At 42.1% G+C, this 18,259-nt stretch overlaps 1 protein-coding gene across 5 annotated transcripts in view; it reads left to right on the top strand.

Annotated features, from left to right (window-relative positions):
• Positions 1–18,259, top strand: part of FAT3 (FAT atypical cadherin 3) — a 661,489-nt gene that overhangs the window by 573,267 nt on the left and 69,963 nt on the right. For all 5 annotated transcript variants that reach the window (XM_090030588.1, XM_090030587.1, XM_090030584.1 and 2 more), the window contains exons 14-19: positions 33–422; positions 5,935–6,149; positions 7,125–7,262; positions 11,221–11,364; positions 13,344–13,541; positions 16,632–17,430. In XM_090030588.1, the coding sequence (XP_089886714.1) occupies positions 33–422; positions 5,935–6,149; positions 7,125–7,262; positions 11,221–11,364; positions 13,344–13,541; positions 16,632–17,430 (1,884 nt within the window). The remainder of the gene's footprint in view (positions 1–32; positions 423–5,934; positions 6,150–7,124; positions 7,263–11,220; positions 11,365–13,343; positions 13,542–16,631; positions 17,431–18,259) is intronic.

Here is an 18,259-nt window from a genome sequence, read left to right as displayed (position 1 = left end):
TTTTCTTAATTTTACCTTTGCTTCTCTTTCAGGTGTGAACAGAAAAGTTGTCTATTCCCTAGCAGACTCCGCAGGTGGTTACTTCTCTGTAGACAGGTCATCAGGGATCATTATTTTGGAGCAACCACTTGATAGAGAGCTGCAGTCCTCTTATAACATCAGTGTAAAGGCATCAGACCAGAGCATTATGTTGACCTTGTCATCACTGGCTACAGTCACCATTACAGTGCTGGATATTAATGACAACCCTCCTGTGTTTGAAAGAAGAGACTATCTTGTTTCAGTTCCTGAAGATACCACTCTTAGCACTGAAATCCTTGCTGTTTTTGCAACAAGCAAAGACATTGGTACAAACGCTGAAATTGCCTACCTCATCAGATCTGGGAATGAGAAAGGGAAGTTCAGGATCAACTCAAAGACAGGTTTGTAAAATCATGCCTAAGAAGAGGAATATGAAGTCAGCATGTCAGGGAAATATGTAGAACTAAATGAGTCCCACAGACAGCTCTTTAGCCACTCTCACTCAAGTCAAAAGTACCTCACTTCATTACTAGCCTATTGAATTGAGTAGAGTAAGGGAACTGATGGGCAGGATACCCTGGGAGGCCAGGCTGAGGGGGAAAGGAGTCCAGGAGACCTGTTTGTATTTTAAAGATACCTTACTGAGGACACAGAAGCAAACCATCCTGATGTGCAGGAACAATAGCAAACATGACAGGCAACCAGGAAGCTTACAAGAAGTGGAAGCTTGAACAAACAATTTGGGAGGAGTATAAAAATGAATATTGCTCAAGCATGCAGGGATGAAGTCAGGAAGGCCAAAGCACAATTGGAGTTGCAGCTACCAGGGGACATGAAGGATAATAAGGGTTTCTACAAATGTGTTAGCAACAAGAGGAAAGTGAAGGAAATGTGGGTCCCTTATTGAATGGGGGAGGCATCCTAATGACAAATGATGAGGAAAAGTCTGAAGTGCTTTTTTTACCTTGGTCTTCACAGACAAGGTTAGACTACTGCACCAGACAGAGTATTTTGGGAAGAAGGTGAGCAGCCCTCAGTGGTGAAAGAACAGGTTAGGGACCATTAAGAAAAGCTGGACATGTACAAGTCCATGGGGCTGGATGCAATGAATCAGAGGGTGCTGAGGGTGTTGACTGGTATGAATGCAGAACTGCTGGCTATCATCTGTGAAAACTCGTGGCAGTTTGGGGAGGTCCCAGATGATTGGAAAAGAACAAATATAGTGCCCATCTTTAAGAAAGGGAAGAAGGAGGATCCAGGGAAGTACAGACCAGTTAGCCTCACCTCAGTCCCTAGAAAAATCATGGAGCAGGTCCTGAAAGTGTCCATTTCTAAGCACATGGAGGAAAAGAAGGTGATTAGGAACAGTCTGCATGGATTCACCAAGGGCAAGACATGCCTGACCAACCTGATTGCTTTCTCTGATGAGATGACTGGCTTTGTGGATGCGGGGAAAACAATGGTCATGATATACTTTGACTTTAAGCAAGGCTTTTGATACTGTCTCCCACAACATTCTTGCAAGCATCGCCACTGTTGGGCTCAAAGGATAGTAATCAATGTCTTGTTGGCAACTGGTATTAAGTGCAGTGCCCCAGGGGTCAGTCTTGGGACTGGTTTTGTTCAGTGTCTTCATGACCTGGAAGATAGGATGGAGTGCACCCTCAATAAGTTGATAGGTGACACCAAGCTGGGGGGAATAGTAGAAATGCTAGTGGGTAGGACTAGGATTCGGACGGACCTAGACATATTGGAGGATTGGGCCAAAAGGAATATCATGAGGTTCAACAAGGACAAGTGCAAAGTCCTGCAATTAGGAGGGAACAATCCCATGCACCAGTACAGACTTCAGACCAACTGCAGAAAAGGGCCTGGGGGTTACAGTGAACAATAAGCTAAATATGAACCAAAAATGTTCCTTTGCAATGAAGAAGGCTAATTGCTTACTGCATTAGTAGGAGCATTGCCAGCAGATCAAAGGAAGTGTTTATTCCCCTCTAGCTGGCACTGGTGGGACCACATCTGGAGTACTGTGTTTGGGTTTTGGGCCTCCCCGCTGCAGAAGAGATGTAGGCAAAATGGAGAAAGTTCAGTGGAGAACAACAAAAATGGTTAGGGGTCTGGAACACATGACTTCTGAGGAGAGGCTGAGGGAACTGGTCTTATTTAGTTTGGAGAAGAGAAAACTAAGGGGCGATTTAAAAGCAGCCTTCGGCTACCTGAAGGGTAGTTCCAAAGAGGATGGAGTTAGAGTTCTTTCAGTGGTGACAGACGGAAGAACAAGGACTAATGGTCTCAAGTTGCAGCAAGGAAAAACTTTCTCACTAGAAAGATAGTAAAGCACTGGAACTGGTCACCCAGAGCAGTTGTGGAACCTCTATTCTTGGAGGTTTTTAAGACCTGGGCTGACAAAGCCTTGGCTGGCATGATCTATTTGGGAATGGCCTTACTTTGGGTAGGGGTTTGGACTAGATGTGACCTCCTGAGGTCCCTTCCAATCCTAATATTCTATGATTGACGAGTTTTAATAAATGGATTGTTTGGTATTTTTCAAGAAATGCTGAGATGACCTAATTTTTTTTGTCCAAACAGCTGCTGCTGTTTCAGTGTCCTTCTAGGAATGTATTCTTTCTCCTAATTGGGCTTTTAATCCAGTGGCACGAGTCAGATGTCATCTCTTATACCTCTCACAGTCAGGATCTCATCACCCTCCCAGATACACAAAGAACTTGCAACCAAAGTCTCAGATGTGATTGATCTACATGTTGAAAGCTGAAGGCAACAGTTGTTTAGGAGCTACTAGACATGTAGCCAATAGCTAAGAAATACCTTGAAAAATGTGTTATTTCATTATGTTTTTCTGTGCAACAAATTAATTGCCTGCAGCCACAGGGCTTTTTAAAACAATACTTTTAATGTGTGTTTTAACTTCTGCTATCTCCTGTTAATAGTAGCAGGATTTAAATGTAAACACCTAGGGAAATGGAGATACTTAAGTTTGCCTTTGACAATGAAATCCAGGCAATAAATCAATAAAAGCAAGTAATGAAGCTTGATCACATAGGAAAAAGAAAACATTTATTATTCATTAATGTGTGACAGCTTAATTATCATCAGTTTAGAAGCAGAAGCTGAGATTCCAGACACCCATGTCCCGATGTATATCCGTCAACAGAGCTTGAAAAAACAGACCTCTCACATCATTTATCAGCAGGGACCCTAGTTTTCTGTTTAAGAATCCAAAATTCTCTGATTAAGAACCCCAACATTGGTGTTTTTCTGCAATTAAAATGAAAGGTCTCTCTCTATATAGATATCAGATGAACACAACGTTTTATTGATATATTTACAATTTTTAAATAATTTGGAAGCCTACCAGTGCCCCAAACACTAAAATAAAATAGATTCTATATTTTGATGTTTGATTTTGGATGTTTTTATCATAGAAAACTGAGCTCTCCCTGCCCCCCTCACTCACCAAAGCGTGGGTCCAGCTGCGGCTGTTCCCACAGGTGCTTTGTGGCACAGAGCAGCACTTACATGCTGGTGTCCTGCCCCTCCTCATGCCATTGACCCTCACTCCCAACCCACACACCCCACCCCCAACCTCTGGCTGGGCAAGCCCCTTCTCTTCCAGGTCTGCCTCCCCTTCACAGGCTGCTTTAGCAGGCTAGGGGGCTCCGGGCCACTTCTACCCAGAGTTCCCCCCCATCTCTCTCTCTCTTTCTCTCTCTTACACACCTCCCCCCTGCACTGACCATCACACACACACGTGCATAGACCCTGTTGCCACGTCCATCTCCCCCCCCTGCTCCCGGCCCATCACAACCCTCCTGGGTGGTTCCCAGGACCAAGAGCTACCCCTTCTCCCCCCACAGCGGCAGGCAAGGCCCCAGGCCAGGCAAGGCAGCACGGAGGCTAGCCAGGCTGCATCTCTCCTCCTCTCCCCTCTTTGTGCCCTGTCACCCAGTGCGCCCCCAGCCACTTGCTCCAGCAGAGCTGCCAGCAGCTGCCACAGACACAGACCAGTGGGTTGTGGTGCAGTGAGCAGTGGGGTAGCAGCCACTAGCACAGCAGAAGGGCGATGCTCGCCCTCAGCACCCTGGCCCCAGGTACCACCCCATCTGGCAGCACCCTCAGCCCCAATCCCTAGTCCTGCCCCAAGGGTGCCTGGCCTAGGGGGCATCATGCATTCCCTCCCTCCCTCCCACACTGAGCTGCTGCCATTGCTGCTTCAGCTGGGCAGCGGCCCCAGCCCCAGCCTGAGCCCAACTGGGATGAGCCACAGTGGGATGAGGCAGCTCACACATGCCCTGGCCTTGGCTCATGGCATAGGACCATGTGATTGCCACCCACACACCCCTGCCCCACTCCTACCCCGCCACCTCTCCCTGCAGGCCCTGGTCCCCCTGGCAGCATGAGCCTCACCCACAGAGCCCCCCCAATCCTTCCAGAGGGCGCTTCTAGTGGCCCCCCCATCCCCAGGGCCCTAGTTACCCTAAAGTCTGCAGGAAGGAAAGTGAGTTTAAGCTGGCCCTGGCTGACTCAGATTCTCAGGTCCTACCCCTATGCCCATCCCCTGCAGACAGGGCTTAGGGTTTCCCTCCCTCTTACAAGCAGTTTTTGAAGGCTGAAACTCTGCCAGCCTGCAGAGAACTGTTTGCAAAGGGGGAAAATCCACTTTTTTTCCACAAGGAACGGAAAGCCTGGATCCCTGTTTATCAGTGGGAGCTTCCTACTGGCCATGACAGGCTTTTCCCCTGCTCCTCCTTGGGGCTTCTACTTGAAGCAAATCATGCTGACAAGATGTGGGCACTTCTTCAATGCCTTCTCCATACTCAGTGCCCACTCTATGGCCACAAAACACAACTCTAGTTAATGGTTTTGGAAGGGCTTAGGGAAACAAATAGAGAATGTGCACTTCAAGTTCAATTCTCTCCTAAGAGTTGTCTTCTTATGTGAATGTGATAAGATAAAAAGCTTACTCAGTCATTGGACACGGAGAAAGTGGGTGCGTCTACATGTGCACTTTAATGCTCAATAGCCTATTTTACTGCACATTAAAGCATCATATAAAAAATTGTGTAATTATACTAATGTGCAATAAAAAAGGCTATTATGCATTAAGCGTCACTTAAAAACCATGTGCATTCATTACTGTGCATTAAGGCAGTCTAATGCACATTTCTTTAGTACCTCACATTGGAGGTACTAGATTTAATGAGCTTTAGAAAAAGCGCCTTGATGCACATGAACCATTTTTATACCAGTTGGCTTATGTTAAATTAGTATGTGGACACCTGATTAAAATAACCAGGTTTTCAAGTCCCTTCACAATCCTAGAGCTCCCACATATTTCAGTTTAGGTTGTAGGCGTCTGGTTGTTTGGACAAATCAGATCTTCAGGCAGATAGATTTAGGAACTTACCTTGTCACGTAGATGTGAACGTTTTGGATGGAGTGTCTGTTGTGTTCAAAATGCAGAACTATAAATCACTATTTGTGGGTTTTATTTGCAGCTGTGCCACTGTCTATGCAAGTCCAGGCAGGTCATTGAACTGCAGTGCCTCAGTTTACCTACATAAAGCACTGCTATCAATCTGCTGTTATGAGAGCCCATTCATAGTTCTGAATCATATGAAGGTCCTGCCATGAGAGTCAGTATTTTAGAGCAGCTTGATATCAATTAATTAAACTTTACAGGGAGAATAACAGCTTTACAAGGAGACCAACCGTCCTCTTTCCTGTCAGGGACAGGGGGTCGGACACAATGATCCATTGGATCCCTTCCGACTCTACAGTCTATGAATCTATAATGTATTGCATTATGTGCAATAGCCAAACTTAGTGGCAATGACTGCTAATAGTTTATCACTTTTTAAATCTGTTAACATTTCCTCTTTTGCTTCAAAGGAGCCATTTCTGTAATCGAAGCACTGGACTATGAAACATGTAAAGATTTCTACCTTGTGGTGGAAGCAAAAGATGGAGGTACTCCAGCCCTCAGTGCTGTTACTACAGTGAACATAAATGTAACAGATGTTAATGACAATGCTCCAAAATTTAGTCAGGTGCTGTACAGTGCAGTCATCAGTGAGGATGCAGCAGTTGGTGATTCTGTGATTATGGTGAGTATACAGCATATGGTTTCAGAAATATAGTCAAAAGAGGGGCTTATGATATTTTCTTGCATTTCTGTCAACCGTTGACAAACTATTATAACTCTAAACTATAAACTCTGTGTGTTGGGGGGGGGCGGTGTATACACACATATCTGTATACAACTGTCAACTAAAACAGCTATTTCACCTTTCACCTCTTCACATGCATTATATCCAGTAGTTTCTCTCTGCCTGAACTACTTTTTACCTTTCAAACCACTAAACAACTTTCAAAAAAGCTTACTACACAAAATAATTTCCTTTTTCTTCTAAATATTTCACTCAATTTCAGATAATATTTTGTCTTGAACCAAAGACAGGCTTTAACATCTGATATCTCATGATTCAGCAGAGCTAGAAACAGATGTTATCTCAAATTGGAGAGGCAAAATTCAAGGCCTTTCAGGGAAGTAAATAGTATTTCTATCTAGCGATTCTGGCATGCAAGCTATCACACCTCAGCATTGCAAGACTTTTTTTACAACATAACTTCTGGCTTTATAAGCAAAGGTTTATTTGAACTAGTAGCATTAAATTAATTTTAAGGCTGGGATTTTCAAAGGCTTTTAGGGGGGTAGGCACCCTGCTTCTATAGTAAATTACTCAACTCCTGCAGGTTCCTTTGAAAGCCCCAGGCTACAGCTCCAAAAATATTTAAAGCATTTTCAAAAATATTTTTCTCTAAAATGTGGCATAAATAAATTAAATGATTGTGTTTAGCAGTATGATTACCTACAATATGTATAATATGCATGCAGTTTTGCCGCATCTAAATAGTTTAGCATCCCAGATTCATGATTTAGTATAAGAAAACATATATACCAACCCACACATGTAATTTAAACGTACTAACTTGACAGAATATGAAGTTATTCCTTTGGATGTTTAAACTAGAAATCATTCCTTGTTTACTTAGCTAATTTTATTCTTCTCTCCAAAAAGTTGATAGCAGAAGATGTGGACAGTCCTTCCAATGGCCAGATTCATTTCTCCATAGTGAATGGTGATAGAGATAATGAATTTTCAGTTGATCCAGTTTTGGGACTTGTGAAGGTTAAAAAGAAATTGGACAGAGAGAGGGTAAGCAAACATGCACTGAGCTTCTTTCTTATCTCACTTTAAATTGTAGATGGATATTGACTTCATCTCTGGTTTTGGCTTTCCATATTATTACAGGCTGGTCATTTTCACAGTCTATACTTGTTACCATAAAATAATCTATTACCTATTTTTAATATTACTCAACTTCTTCCTCCTCTTCATCATATTTTTGAGTGAGCCTTTGTTGAAGCACTCATATCCGCTACTGTCGTAGGAAATGAGATCAAGTCTGGCAAAACCTGGAGGTGTGATAAACCTGTGTAGATTTCACATGTGGCAACAAAGGCAGCTGTAGCCTGTTAATGAGCTGCCACCCCTTCTCCCATGTACAAACTGTTATGCATGCAACTTTGATTATAATATGCTCTTAAACATGGTACCAAGCATGGAGCCAAGACCGCTACCATAAGGTGATACCGTGTGAAAAATTTCATTAGGAAGATTGTTGTGAACCTGTTCAACAGTACAGGTGCTATATTAGATTGATGTCACTGTTCTGTTTATCCTGATACATCCATTCACCCAGGACAACTTATTATCACCTTGCTTTTGTTACCAGTTAACAGCTTTTGAAAAAACTATATTTACCGTTTTTTACCCTGAGAATATTGGAGAAAGTTACATGACTTCAGGAATTTTGCAGTATGCAAAGATATCCCTACCCAGTGTCTCCAAACAATGCCAGTGGCACTAGAGTGCTAAATCAGGATTATAAAAAAATGAATATAGGCTCAAATGGAAAAGATGTCTATTGGCAGCAAAGCTACTTAATTCAAAGGCAAATATCCCTTCGTATTAAGGTGAAAGCAGGATTAAATTGTCAGTATTTAGTATCCTCATAGCAGAATGATTCACTGCAGGTTGCTAAAGGTACTGATGCGATGGAGATAATGTCTGTGCATGCATTCTTTGCTGTAATCTATAGACCAAAGTATATATGCTACAGATCAGGGATGGCCAACCTGTGACAAGGGTGCCACAAGTGGCACAGGCAGCCTTTATGTGTGGTGCACAGCAGACTGGGGAAGGAACAGGCAGTACAATGGTAGATGGGGCAAGGAGCAGAAAGCAAAGCATGGGGGGGAAAAGGATAAGAGTGGCACTTGGGGAGGGTGTGGGCTAGATTGTGGTACTCCTGCCAAAAAAGCTTAGCCTCCTGCTGTAGTTTTCTTAACTAAACAGCCTTAAATTGCTTAAATTTTGTGTTTGTGTTTAGAATAGCTGTGCAGTAAATACAGAGGTACACATTCACTCCCAGATCCCCATGTTTAGGTGCTAGACGTGTGTTCCTAAGCTTCTAGTGGTTATGGGAGACTGCAAAACCTTCTTCCCTTGCCTCTCTGGCGGATTTGCTGGATTGAGGCTCTCTGTGTCTTCCTCTTCATAGCTAGCTGCCATAGGCTTCAAAGGCATTGTTGAACCACCTCGTCTCCTTTTTGCGTAATGGGGATTCTCTTCCTGAATTCTAGTCTTATGGGTATGGTGAGTTTGGGATTTACCTCTTCAAAGATATGTGATACTAGAAGCAGACAGACTCACAGGTATTGCAAAGGATCCAGCTCAGTTGCTCTGTACAGATCTAAACAAAGCAAAGACACTCTCTCATTGCATTTCCCTGTCTCACTTTCTTAAGCCCTATTGAGCATCCTTTGGGCTTAGAACAGGGAAATCTAGGATTTAGTCTCTGTACATGGCTTTTTCTACAAATCATCATGTCTCTCTCCTCTGTATGATGAGTTGGCTTATCATCACCAGCTTCCACAGCTACAAATATAGCTTCTCTGCCATGAAAGCCTGCCTCTTGTTTCTCTCTCTTGCCCTATCTTCCTTAGGCCAGGTACAGACATTACATTGTTACTGGTATAAGTGATTGAAAACTGGTCTAGACATAACAGAACATAAATTTGGCACACAAAACCAGTCTATACCGATAACAGAACAGAAGTTTTGCACATGTAGACTGGTTTAAATTGGCTGATCCCAGTCTGAGATTTGTCCCCCACCTTCCACGGAAGGACAAACATTGTGTTCTTCTGTTTGCTACCATTCTAAACTACACTGCTTATAGAAAAAACAAGTAACTTAGATCAATTCCACCTCAGGCTTTTTGAATGTGTGTACCTAGCCTTAGTTTCTCTGAGCTCCTCTGAGTTCCGTGTCCCAATAATCTCTTAGGGTTTGTCTGCTATGTTTCCCTGGCTCTACCAAAACTGCCACTGAAAGGCATGGGTCTACCCTCCCACTCCCACTTGCACCCACCAAACCCATAAATGCAGTAGGGGATACCTGTACAGTGTCTTCCCCACTATATATCCAGGTGTGGTGCATGTGAGCAGGTGCAGGTATGTGGGGCCACATTCTTTGACAGTAGCCCTAAGAGTGCAGGGGACACGCACCCTTCGGTGCTGTGATTTTATAACCCAGCACTGGTACTTCTTTGTTTTTCTGTCTGAGGAATTTTCACTCTCCAAATCCCAGCGCCATTGCACAATGATTGGGAGAAAACTGCTCTTTTCTAGGATACAGTTACTCCTCTCTTTCCCTGGATAAGAATTATTTGCAGACTGAAATGTTGGCACCGCTCCCAGATCTCCACAGCACAAGGAGCATGAGGCAGTGCACAGTAACAGGGATTCATAAGACTTAAAGTTCAGCCAGTTCATACCATCAAACCATCATCCACAGTCTGTATCTAGATGCAGCAAATACTTATACACATACTTTATAAGAGCATCACAGGTCCTAGCAAGTGAATGGAGTTGCACCTGCTAACACCAGGACAGAATTTGATTCATTGCCTCTGATGTTCTTCAGTGAGTGTGGCAAGGCCAGTTCTGAATGCATAAGATATCAGACAAACAGTAGGATACCAGTGAGGGTCCTAACCAGTCTGATATAAATAAAACATACAGACTAAACTTTCAGACACAGAAAATGTGTTCATTTTGAAGGGGTGAATACATAGATTAAGATCCAAATTCCAGGGTGAGAGAGAGAGAGGGCAAAGAAAAGCAAAACCAGAAAACAAAAATGCTATATGCAGCAGGGCAAAGGAAAAAAAAGACAACAACTCAGAACCAGCCAGAGCCTGTCTGAAGAGAGAGGGAGAGAAGAAAGTCCTTCTCTAGGTGCTGTATTGCTGTTTTAAATCAAATCTGTTGCAGGCACCCTGTGACCTGTGCTTAGTGAGAGGATGGTGGTTGAGGGCCTACTGCCATTGTGGCCCTTGCTTAGATGTATAATTTGCAACCGTATTACCTAGCTGCCACTAAAAGAATAGATTTTTTGAGTATCCTTGATAGAAATAGCCACAAACCATCTATCATCAGGGCACTGATACTACTCAGTTGCAAGCTACCTATTTAAACTATGGGCTACAAACAGACTAGAGCTCACAGCCATCCACAGTGCTTACTGGTATGTTTTAAGTTGCTGATCTGTGAACTTTAGTTTGGTATTCACAAATGCCATGTTAGAAATATTGTGTTAAATCAATAATCATATACAATCATTTATAAAAATTCCTGGAAACCATTTTTAAAACCTCAGTTCCAGCTACAAACTTTCAGCTGACACACTAAGGAAATGAGAAAGCATTTTTTCTTCATGCATGTTGGTTAAAATTGTAATAGCTGGTTTGGAATATCATATGCAAGGCAGCATACAGTTTGTTTGTTTTTAAGTGTGCCATTATCTATAAAACACATCATCTAATAGTTATTGTAATATGTTGAAGCCATTAGGATTATTGATAGCCTTATAAAACAGAGTTTGGGACATAGTTTAGCAATAAATGGGGAAATGTTATACAAAAGGCATGGAGAGTAACGAGGCTGAACATCTTTTCCATGGAACACGGTATATGGCACATAGGATGTTGAATGGTAGCAGAGCTAAAATGTAGGAAACCTTTCACACTGATTTAATGTTTTCACAGGTGTCTGGTTATTCATTAGTTATTCAAGCAAGAGACAGCGGAGTCCCTCCATTGTCATCTTCTGTAACGGTCAACGTAGACATTTCTGATGTAAATGATAATGGCCCCCTATTTACACCAGCTAACTATACAGCTGTAATTCAAGTAAGTTTATCCCACTTATAAGAAAAAAGTCTTTGTTCATCTTTACAATATGAAGGCATTTTGTTACAGTTAAGTTGTTTCTTAATGATTTCTCAGCCTGGGGTATATCAAATTATCTTCTTTAAAGAAAAGGATGAGCGTGTGTTTTATTAACTCTTTGATACTTTTTGTGTTTACTAAGTCTCTTCAACCTTAGGTTCTGCCACAGATTTTATTCTCCCAGGTGCTCTAGAAAACTCTCTCTGGTTTCAGAAATATTTTTCTCTCCCTCTTCAACAATAGCAAATCCAATTGCCATCTCATGCTCTGTCTCTCTCCTGCAAGGAAACTCCCTGACCATCCCCTAGGGCTAGGGACAGACATTCAAAATGCCTGAGCCTGAATTGATTCAGTCTTTGCACATTAGTCTAACCTGGCTAAGCTAAATCAGTTTTGTAACCAGACAGACAGCTCAAAAATGAAGGCACATGCCAGCAGTGGCTCAGGATAGAAGATGAGGGGGGCACTAGAGCAGCCCCCCCTTCCCTTGAACAGAGCTGAGCTGAGGGGGGCATGGGCATGGCCAGGCCCCTACAGGATGCTAATTAGGGAGGGTCACCCCCCCTCTTCTTGAACAGCCCAGCAGGAAATGTTTATTACCTCATTAAAAAAACAGAAGGGCATTACCAGCTATCTGTTGATTCTGCCTTTGTCCCGGTAGCCAGCATGTGATCTGCTAGCTAATACTGTGTGAGGGATGGGGGAATGACTGCTTAGCAGAGAGTTGGGGGTGGGGGGAAGAGCAGAAGCCAGGCAGATGCCTGAAGAGACTGCCCACGCTGCAGCCAGGGAGCAGAGGGGAGGGGCTAGACCTGCTGTGGAGCAGAGAGCCCCGCCCAGCCAGACAGCATGCCAGGATGCTGGGGGAGTCTGGTTTAATTTAAACCAGCAAGGGGTCTTGCATAAACCAGTTTGAACCAAATCAGTTAAGTCTGATACTGCATTCAACCAGGGTTATCTCAAACTGGTTTTAGCCATTCTCAAACTGGTTTGTGTGCACTGAACATCTGTGCTGTTACAGGTTTAAACCAGTTTCTGATCACTTAAACCAGTTTATTTGTAATGTCAGTCCCTAACCTAGGTGGACAAAGAAAACCCATATTTTTAAACAAGGGGTTCAAGCTTTCTTTGATTAGAAAGTCATGAGATGTTGAGGAACAGGAGACAGAAAAATGAGCAGTCCACAGATTGCCCTATCCCATGATATCCCAGAGTTTCTACAGCTCTGACTAATAAATACTGTATCTATCTTATTTTCTATTGCCATCTGTTATAAAGAACCTTTCACATCAAAGCCACAGCAATAGTAATGTCCCTGCTGGACTTGATGGCGTGTTTGGAACATAGGTGACTGTTAGGGGTGAAAACGGCGGGGCACAGATCCTAAACTACAGTCTGTTTCAGTTTGTCCTGCAAGAAACCCTGAACTTCACATTGTGACATTTCACAGTGGCATGTAGTCATATAAACAGTCACAAAGGAGCATAACAGCATGATTATCTTAATATCGAAAATGGTCAAAGAGACATGCAGAACATAGGGCCAGCCTTGTCAACACACGATAGTCCTACAAATGTAGTTGTGGGTGCCCAGCCCCAAACTGCATAATGAGCAGAGAAGGGTTTAAAGTTCTCTGCCCTTTATGTAGCCTGTGCGTTGTTATTAACTAGATACAGAGGGTAACAACCCCCTGGAGACATGTCTCACTAGAGGCCCGGCAGATTCTGCTCTTGGTTAGCTCTCCTTTTCCTTTTAATTCGATTGGGTGGCCGGTGTGTGACTAGCACAGTATAGAATCATGTAACTACGGCAGGATACTTCAGCCCAGGGGAAGGAAAAGAACAGCTCCTTCTGTGCTTTCGAAAGTAAACATTAGTTGAACAAAGTGGTGAGATCTGTCATTTTACTCCTTTCTTTATGTCTTGTGTATATGTGAAAAGGAAAATAAACCAGTGGGCACAAGCATTTTGCAGCTGGTAGTGACGGACAAAGACTCTTTTCACAATGGCCCTCCCTTTACCTTCACCATTCTGACTGGCAACGAAGAGGAGGAATTTACGCTGGACCCACATGGAGTTTTAAGATCTGCAGTTATCTTCAAGCATATGGTAGCGACTGAATATGTGCTCTGTGTGCAGGTATGGCTCTATGTGTGTGCAAAGCAAAGATTTTTTTTTTGGGGTGGTGAGCATGATCCCTGCCTTCATGTCAGGTTATATTTGCTGCTATTTTTATGTTACTTGTTTCTTTGGGTTGATTTTAATTGATTTAAATATAATGTGTTGCAATATGCAATGCTCAATATAGTACAATTTCTTTGCTGCTATCAAATCCTATTTCATATAAATATAAATAGGTAGCCAGCCACCTTGTTCATTTTATTTGTCTGAAATGGATTTTGTGAGCAGCAAGCCTTGTGATTTAAGATTTTCATTTAGTTTCTTATAAAGTTAAGGGAGAAAGTAGAGGAAAATTGCCTTATATACATATAAACACACAACAAAAAGAGCAATGGGAAAATATTGTTATAGAAAAAAATCACATCTTGTCTTTAGGCATAAATTTAATCATGCTTTCAGGAATACAGCAAGCATTCGTGAAATCATATTTTCAAGGTCAGCTTAGTGCATAAGGAATGTGAAAACCGGGTTTACAATAAAAGCCTTGGTAGCTAGCTTCAAAGTTGCTGTTGAAAAACTTTTAGGGTAATTTTTTTGTAACCTGTGACTTAAAAAGGCATTATCTGTTTTTCTTATCATACAAAGGTGGGGAAACATTGTGATGCAACAGATTCACTGGAATAAATGAACAGGTGTAAATGAACAGGCCACAGAAGTCGTCCAGAGTACTAGTCCCATAATTCCTCAAGCACAGGCCTCTGCCCTTTGTTTTATTCTAGTTAATTTCTTTAAATATCGCCTGTGACCTACTTTTCAAGGAGATACAATGCCATGGAACGTTTGAGGCAGCATAATTGTACACTGGGTCTGAGCTAAAGGACCTCAAATTAATGTTAGACACTAGTTAAAATTTCAAATCAAGATACTTTTAGTGATCTGTCATCCATCATCAGCACTGCAACCAATTTTCTTCAAGTCTCATTGTAAAAGTCAAGGGCTCCAGGCCAGGAGCACCAGTCAGCTGGTTTGTACTCCCATTCTCAAGAGGGTGCCAGAGTCTAGGGCTCCATGTGGTCCGGAGGCTGGGAGCACAGGTCAGCTGATCAACCTGGCCACACATTCTATTATGACACAATGGGAACAAGATACAAAGTTATTACTTATATTCCCTGTAACTATGTAGTTTATTCCCAGTTTTATTGCACCATTAATGGAATGAAAACATGGCTGGGATTAATTATCTAATCTTTAGATGTGATTAGTTGGGATCCTGGTTTTCTCTGATTTAAAAACATACCCAATTTTTGGGTTTTAAAAAGTAACCCAAAATCCACATTGTTCCATGATTATACACACACACATACACATACATAGATATATATAGTGGTGTTTCATTTTGATCACAGAAAAATGTAGATTTTAGGTTACTGTTTTTTAACCCAACAATTGGGGTGTTTTTAAATCAGAGAAAACCAGGATCCCTGCTAATCACATTTTAAGTGTAATGTCTGTCAGGGGTCTAGATAACTTGTTCAAGTGCTCAGCTAGCCTTACAGCTAGGTTTGTTTTTTTTTCCTAATGTTTCACCTTAGTCTCCATATTCCTTTCTTTAGGGATTTTTGCACTGAACAAGTATTTCAGACTGCCAGTTTTGCATGTGCCCAACTGGCAGGTCATGACACACTCAAATTCTGAGAAATTCTGCAGATTCAGAAATTCTCACTGCTTTACCACGAGGATCACTCATTTTTTTAAAATTAAAATTTAATCTTAAATTTGAGAGATGGGAAGTCACAAAATAATTGCTTGACTTTTCTGGTAAATTCTCCCAGTCACTGCTGTTCAAGGTGGTGACAAATGATGTTCAGGGGCGTTCAGCTCTGCTGTTGAAGTCCTGTGTATAATTACCCTTCTTCTACATGTTTGCCTCTTTAATTTTAATAACTGCATTCAAATCTCTACATTCAGTATTATCTTTAGTCTTTTGGCCTCCTTTAGATTGAGTGTACGTGTGGAGTAGTAAATCTGAATAGTGAGCTGAATGTAACATTTTTATTATCGCAGGAAAAGGACATTGATCCAAGTTAGCACTCCCTTCTGTCAGCATGGCCTTGGATTTTTGTCATACCTACTCCCTTGTTCTCTATAAAAAGTGCAAATGATGCTATCATATGGTCTCCAGGCCCTGGAGTCATCTGTCCAAGCTCTGTTCTGCTCTCATATTTTATTGTTAGTAATAGAATGTGCATCTTCATTTTTGAGGGTGATAAATTTTCACTGTTTCAACCACGTTTCTTGACTGCTTCAGGTAAAGGCATATAGAAGACAACATAAAAAATCCTAACTTCCTCAAAAAGTAAATAGGGTCGGAAACTTCCAGCACACTTCCAAGTTGCCGCAGAAAGTAGTGTTGATGATTCACTAAATGACACTTGTTTCTTTGAGATAGGACTGACTTGTTTTCCATCATGATAATCATTTAAATCAAAGACATTAAGGCCTCCATTGTGCTGTCAGTGGTGATCCTGGTCACATTTCCACTTGGACTATGTATCGATCTATATGTTCCACCCTGCAATCTTGCTCAGGTATAGTGTACGGACATAGGACAGGTATACTATGTTTCCTCCAAGGGGCAGTGTAAGTCACTTCACTCTGAGACAGTTACCCTCAGAAAGTTATACTGGTATGCCAGTCATGTGATGGCTCCCCCAGGCCATTTCATCTCAGGATAACTGTTGGCCATCTTCTGTAATAATGCCAACCATCAGCAGCCAGCTCAGGAGAGCTGATAATATGTCTTTTCTACTGAGTAAATTTACTATGGAATGAAATCTGGGTGACTTATTTTGTGTTAATTGCTCATCTTGTATATCTACACCCATAGTTTTCTTCATTTTCTCAGGAGTTTCTTGGTGCTACTTCAGAGACGGCTGATTGCAGTGTTGTGGTGCATTGCGAAGTGCTCCTCTTTGTGTATTTTGCAAATATATGTCTAAAGTGCTTTGAAAGTGCTTCATGATGATGGGTGCTATATAAATATGTATAGCTTGGAGAGGTATTTTTGACTAAATTATGTGTGCGCTTTTTTTTTCCAAATTAAATTAGGCAAAAGATTCTGGGAAGCCTCAACAGGTGTCCCACACCTACATTCAGGTTCGGGTCATTGAAGAAAGCATTCATAAACCAACAGCTATTTCCCTAGAGATATTTATTGTCACTATGGAAGATGACTTTCCAGGGGGTGTCATTGGGAAGATTCATGCCACAGATCAAGATGTGTACGATGTCCTCACTTATACCCTAAATTCCGAGCAGAAAAGTCTGTTCAAGGTTAACAGCCATGATGGAAAGATCATTGCCCTCGGAGGACTGGATAATGGCAAGTATATCCTGAATGTTTCTGTCAGCGATGGCCGGTTCCAAGTGCCCATTGATGTTGTAGTCCATGTTGAGCAGCTGATACAGGAAATGCTGCAGAACACAGTTACCATCCGATTTGAGAATGTTTCTCCTGAGGATTTTGTGGGGCTTCATATGCATGGTTTCCGACGCACCCTGCGAAACGCTGTGCTTTCCCAGAAACAAGACAGCCTGCATATTATCAGTATTCAGCCCGTGGCAGGCACCAATCAGCTTGACATGCTGTTTGCAGTTCAGATGCACAACGGTGGATTTTATAAGCCTGCCTATTTGATTCAGAAGCTCACCAATGCAAGGAGACATTTGGAAAATGTGATTCGCATCTCTGCTATCCTAGAGAAGAATTGTTCAGGACTGGATTGTCAGGAACAGCATTGTGAGCAAAGCCTATCTATTGATTCTCATTCCCTGATGACCTATAGCACTGCACGGATTAGTTTTGTGTGTCCTCGTTTCTACAGAAATGTGCGCTGCACTTGCAACGGTGAGTTGCTACTTCCTTTTCCACTTCTGTCTTCACACATCACAAGTTAGGATGTTTTTTATTTCCCTGATGCAGATTAGAAGGGGCAGTTCAATTTGGTTATTTAAAAAGCATTTGGCAAATGTATTGTGGGAATTGATTTCTGAGCCTCGGTAGGAATTGTTTGTGTTTACTGATGTAACTGGAAGCTGGTGAACTTTGACATTTCGTGACTCAGGCTACTTCCCTGGAAGCACTGTAATTGAAACCGTCAAGGACCATTTTTGTGGTGAGGATGTACAGTTTGCCACCCAGTCTTTGACAACACAGAATGCTGTTGTTTCAGGACTACCCAGACCTCAGAGACTGCCACCAGCATTTTCAAACTGAGGATGACCTTTAACCAAAGCAATAAAGGTGGAAAGGCTCTTTTCAGTCAGGAGGGGTGGAAACCAATAACCTATTTGATTATGTCACTGGGAGCAAGCAGTGCTGCTGACCTTTAGACCTGCTCTTGGGCTTCAGGGGTACACTTTTTTTTTAACTGCCATGGTTACACAGCTCTGAAGGGATTTAATGTAGGTTCATAGATGTTGGAATTCAAATGATCCAGTCAGTAATATTGCTGAAATGCCTTTATTAAATCCAAAGGCCAGTAGCAGTTGTACCATTACTTTTAATGAATGCTCTGAAGCACTGTAACAGAATACTAAGTATAGATTAGATAGCACTGCTTTAATACTTATTAATGGCATCACCCACATAGTAATTACAGTTCCAAGCATGTAATCATAATACTTGCAACTGGACTAGTGAAGGTGATTATAGCTAGCTCTAGCACAGGGGTGCT

Source organism: Crocodylus siamensis, chromosome 1 (genome assembly GCF_052110815.1).
Source record: "Crocodylus siamensis isolate JL-2025a chromosome 1, ASM5211081v1, whole genome shotgun sequence".
NCBI lineage: Eukaryota > Metazoa > Chordata > Crocodylia > Crocodylidae > Crocodylus > Crocodylus siamensis.
This window is presented reverse-complemented; position numbering and strand designations above follow the sequence as displayed.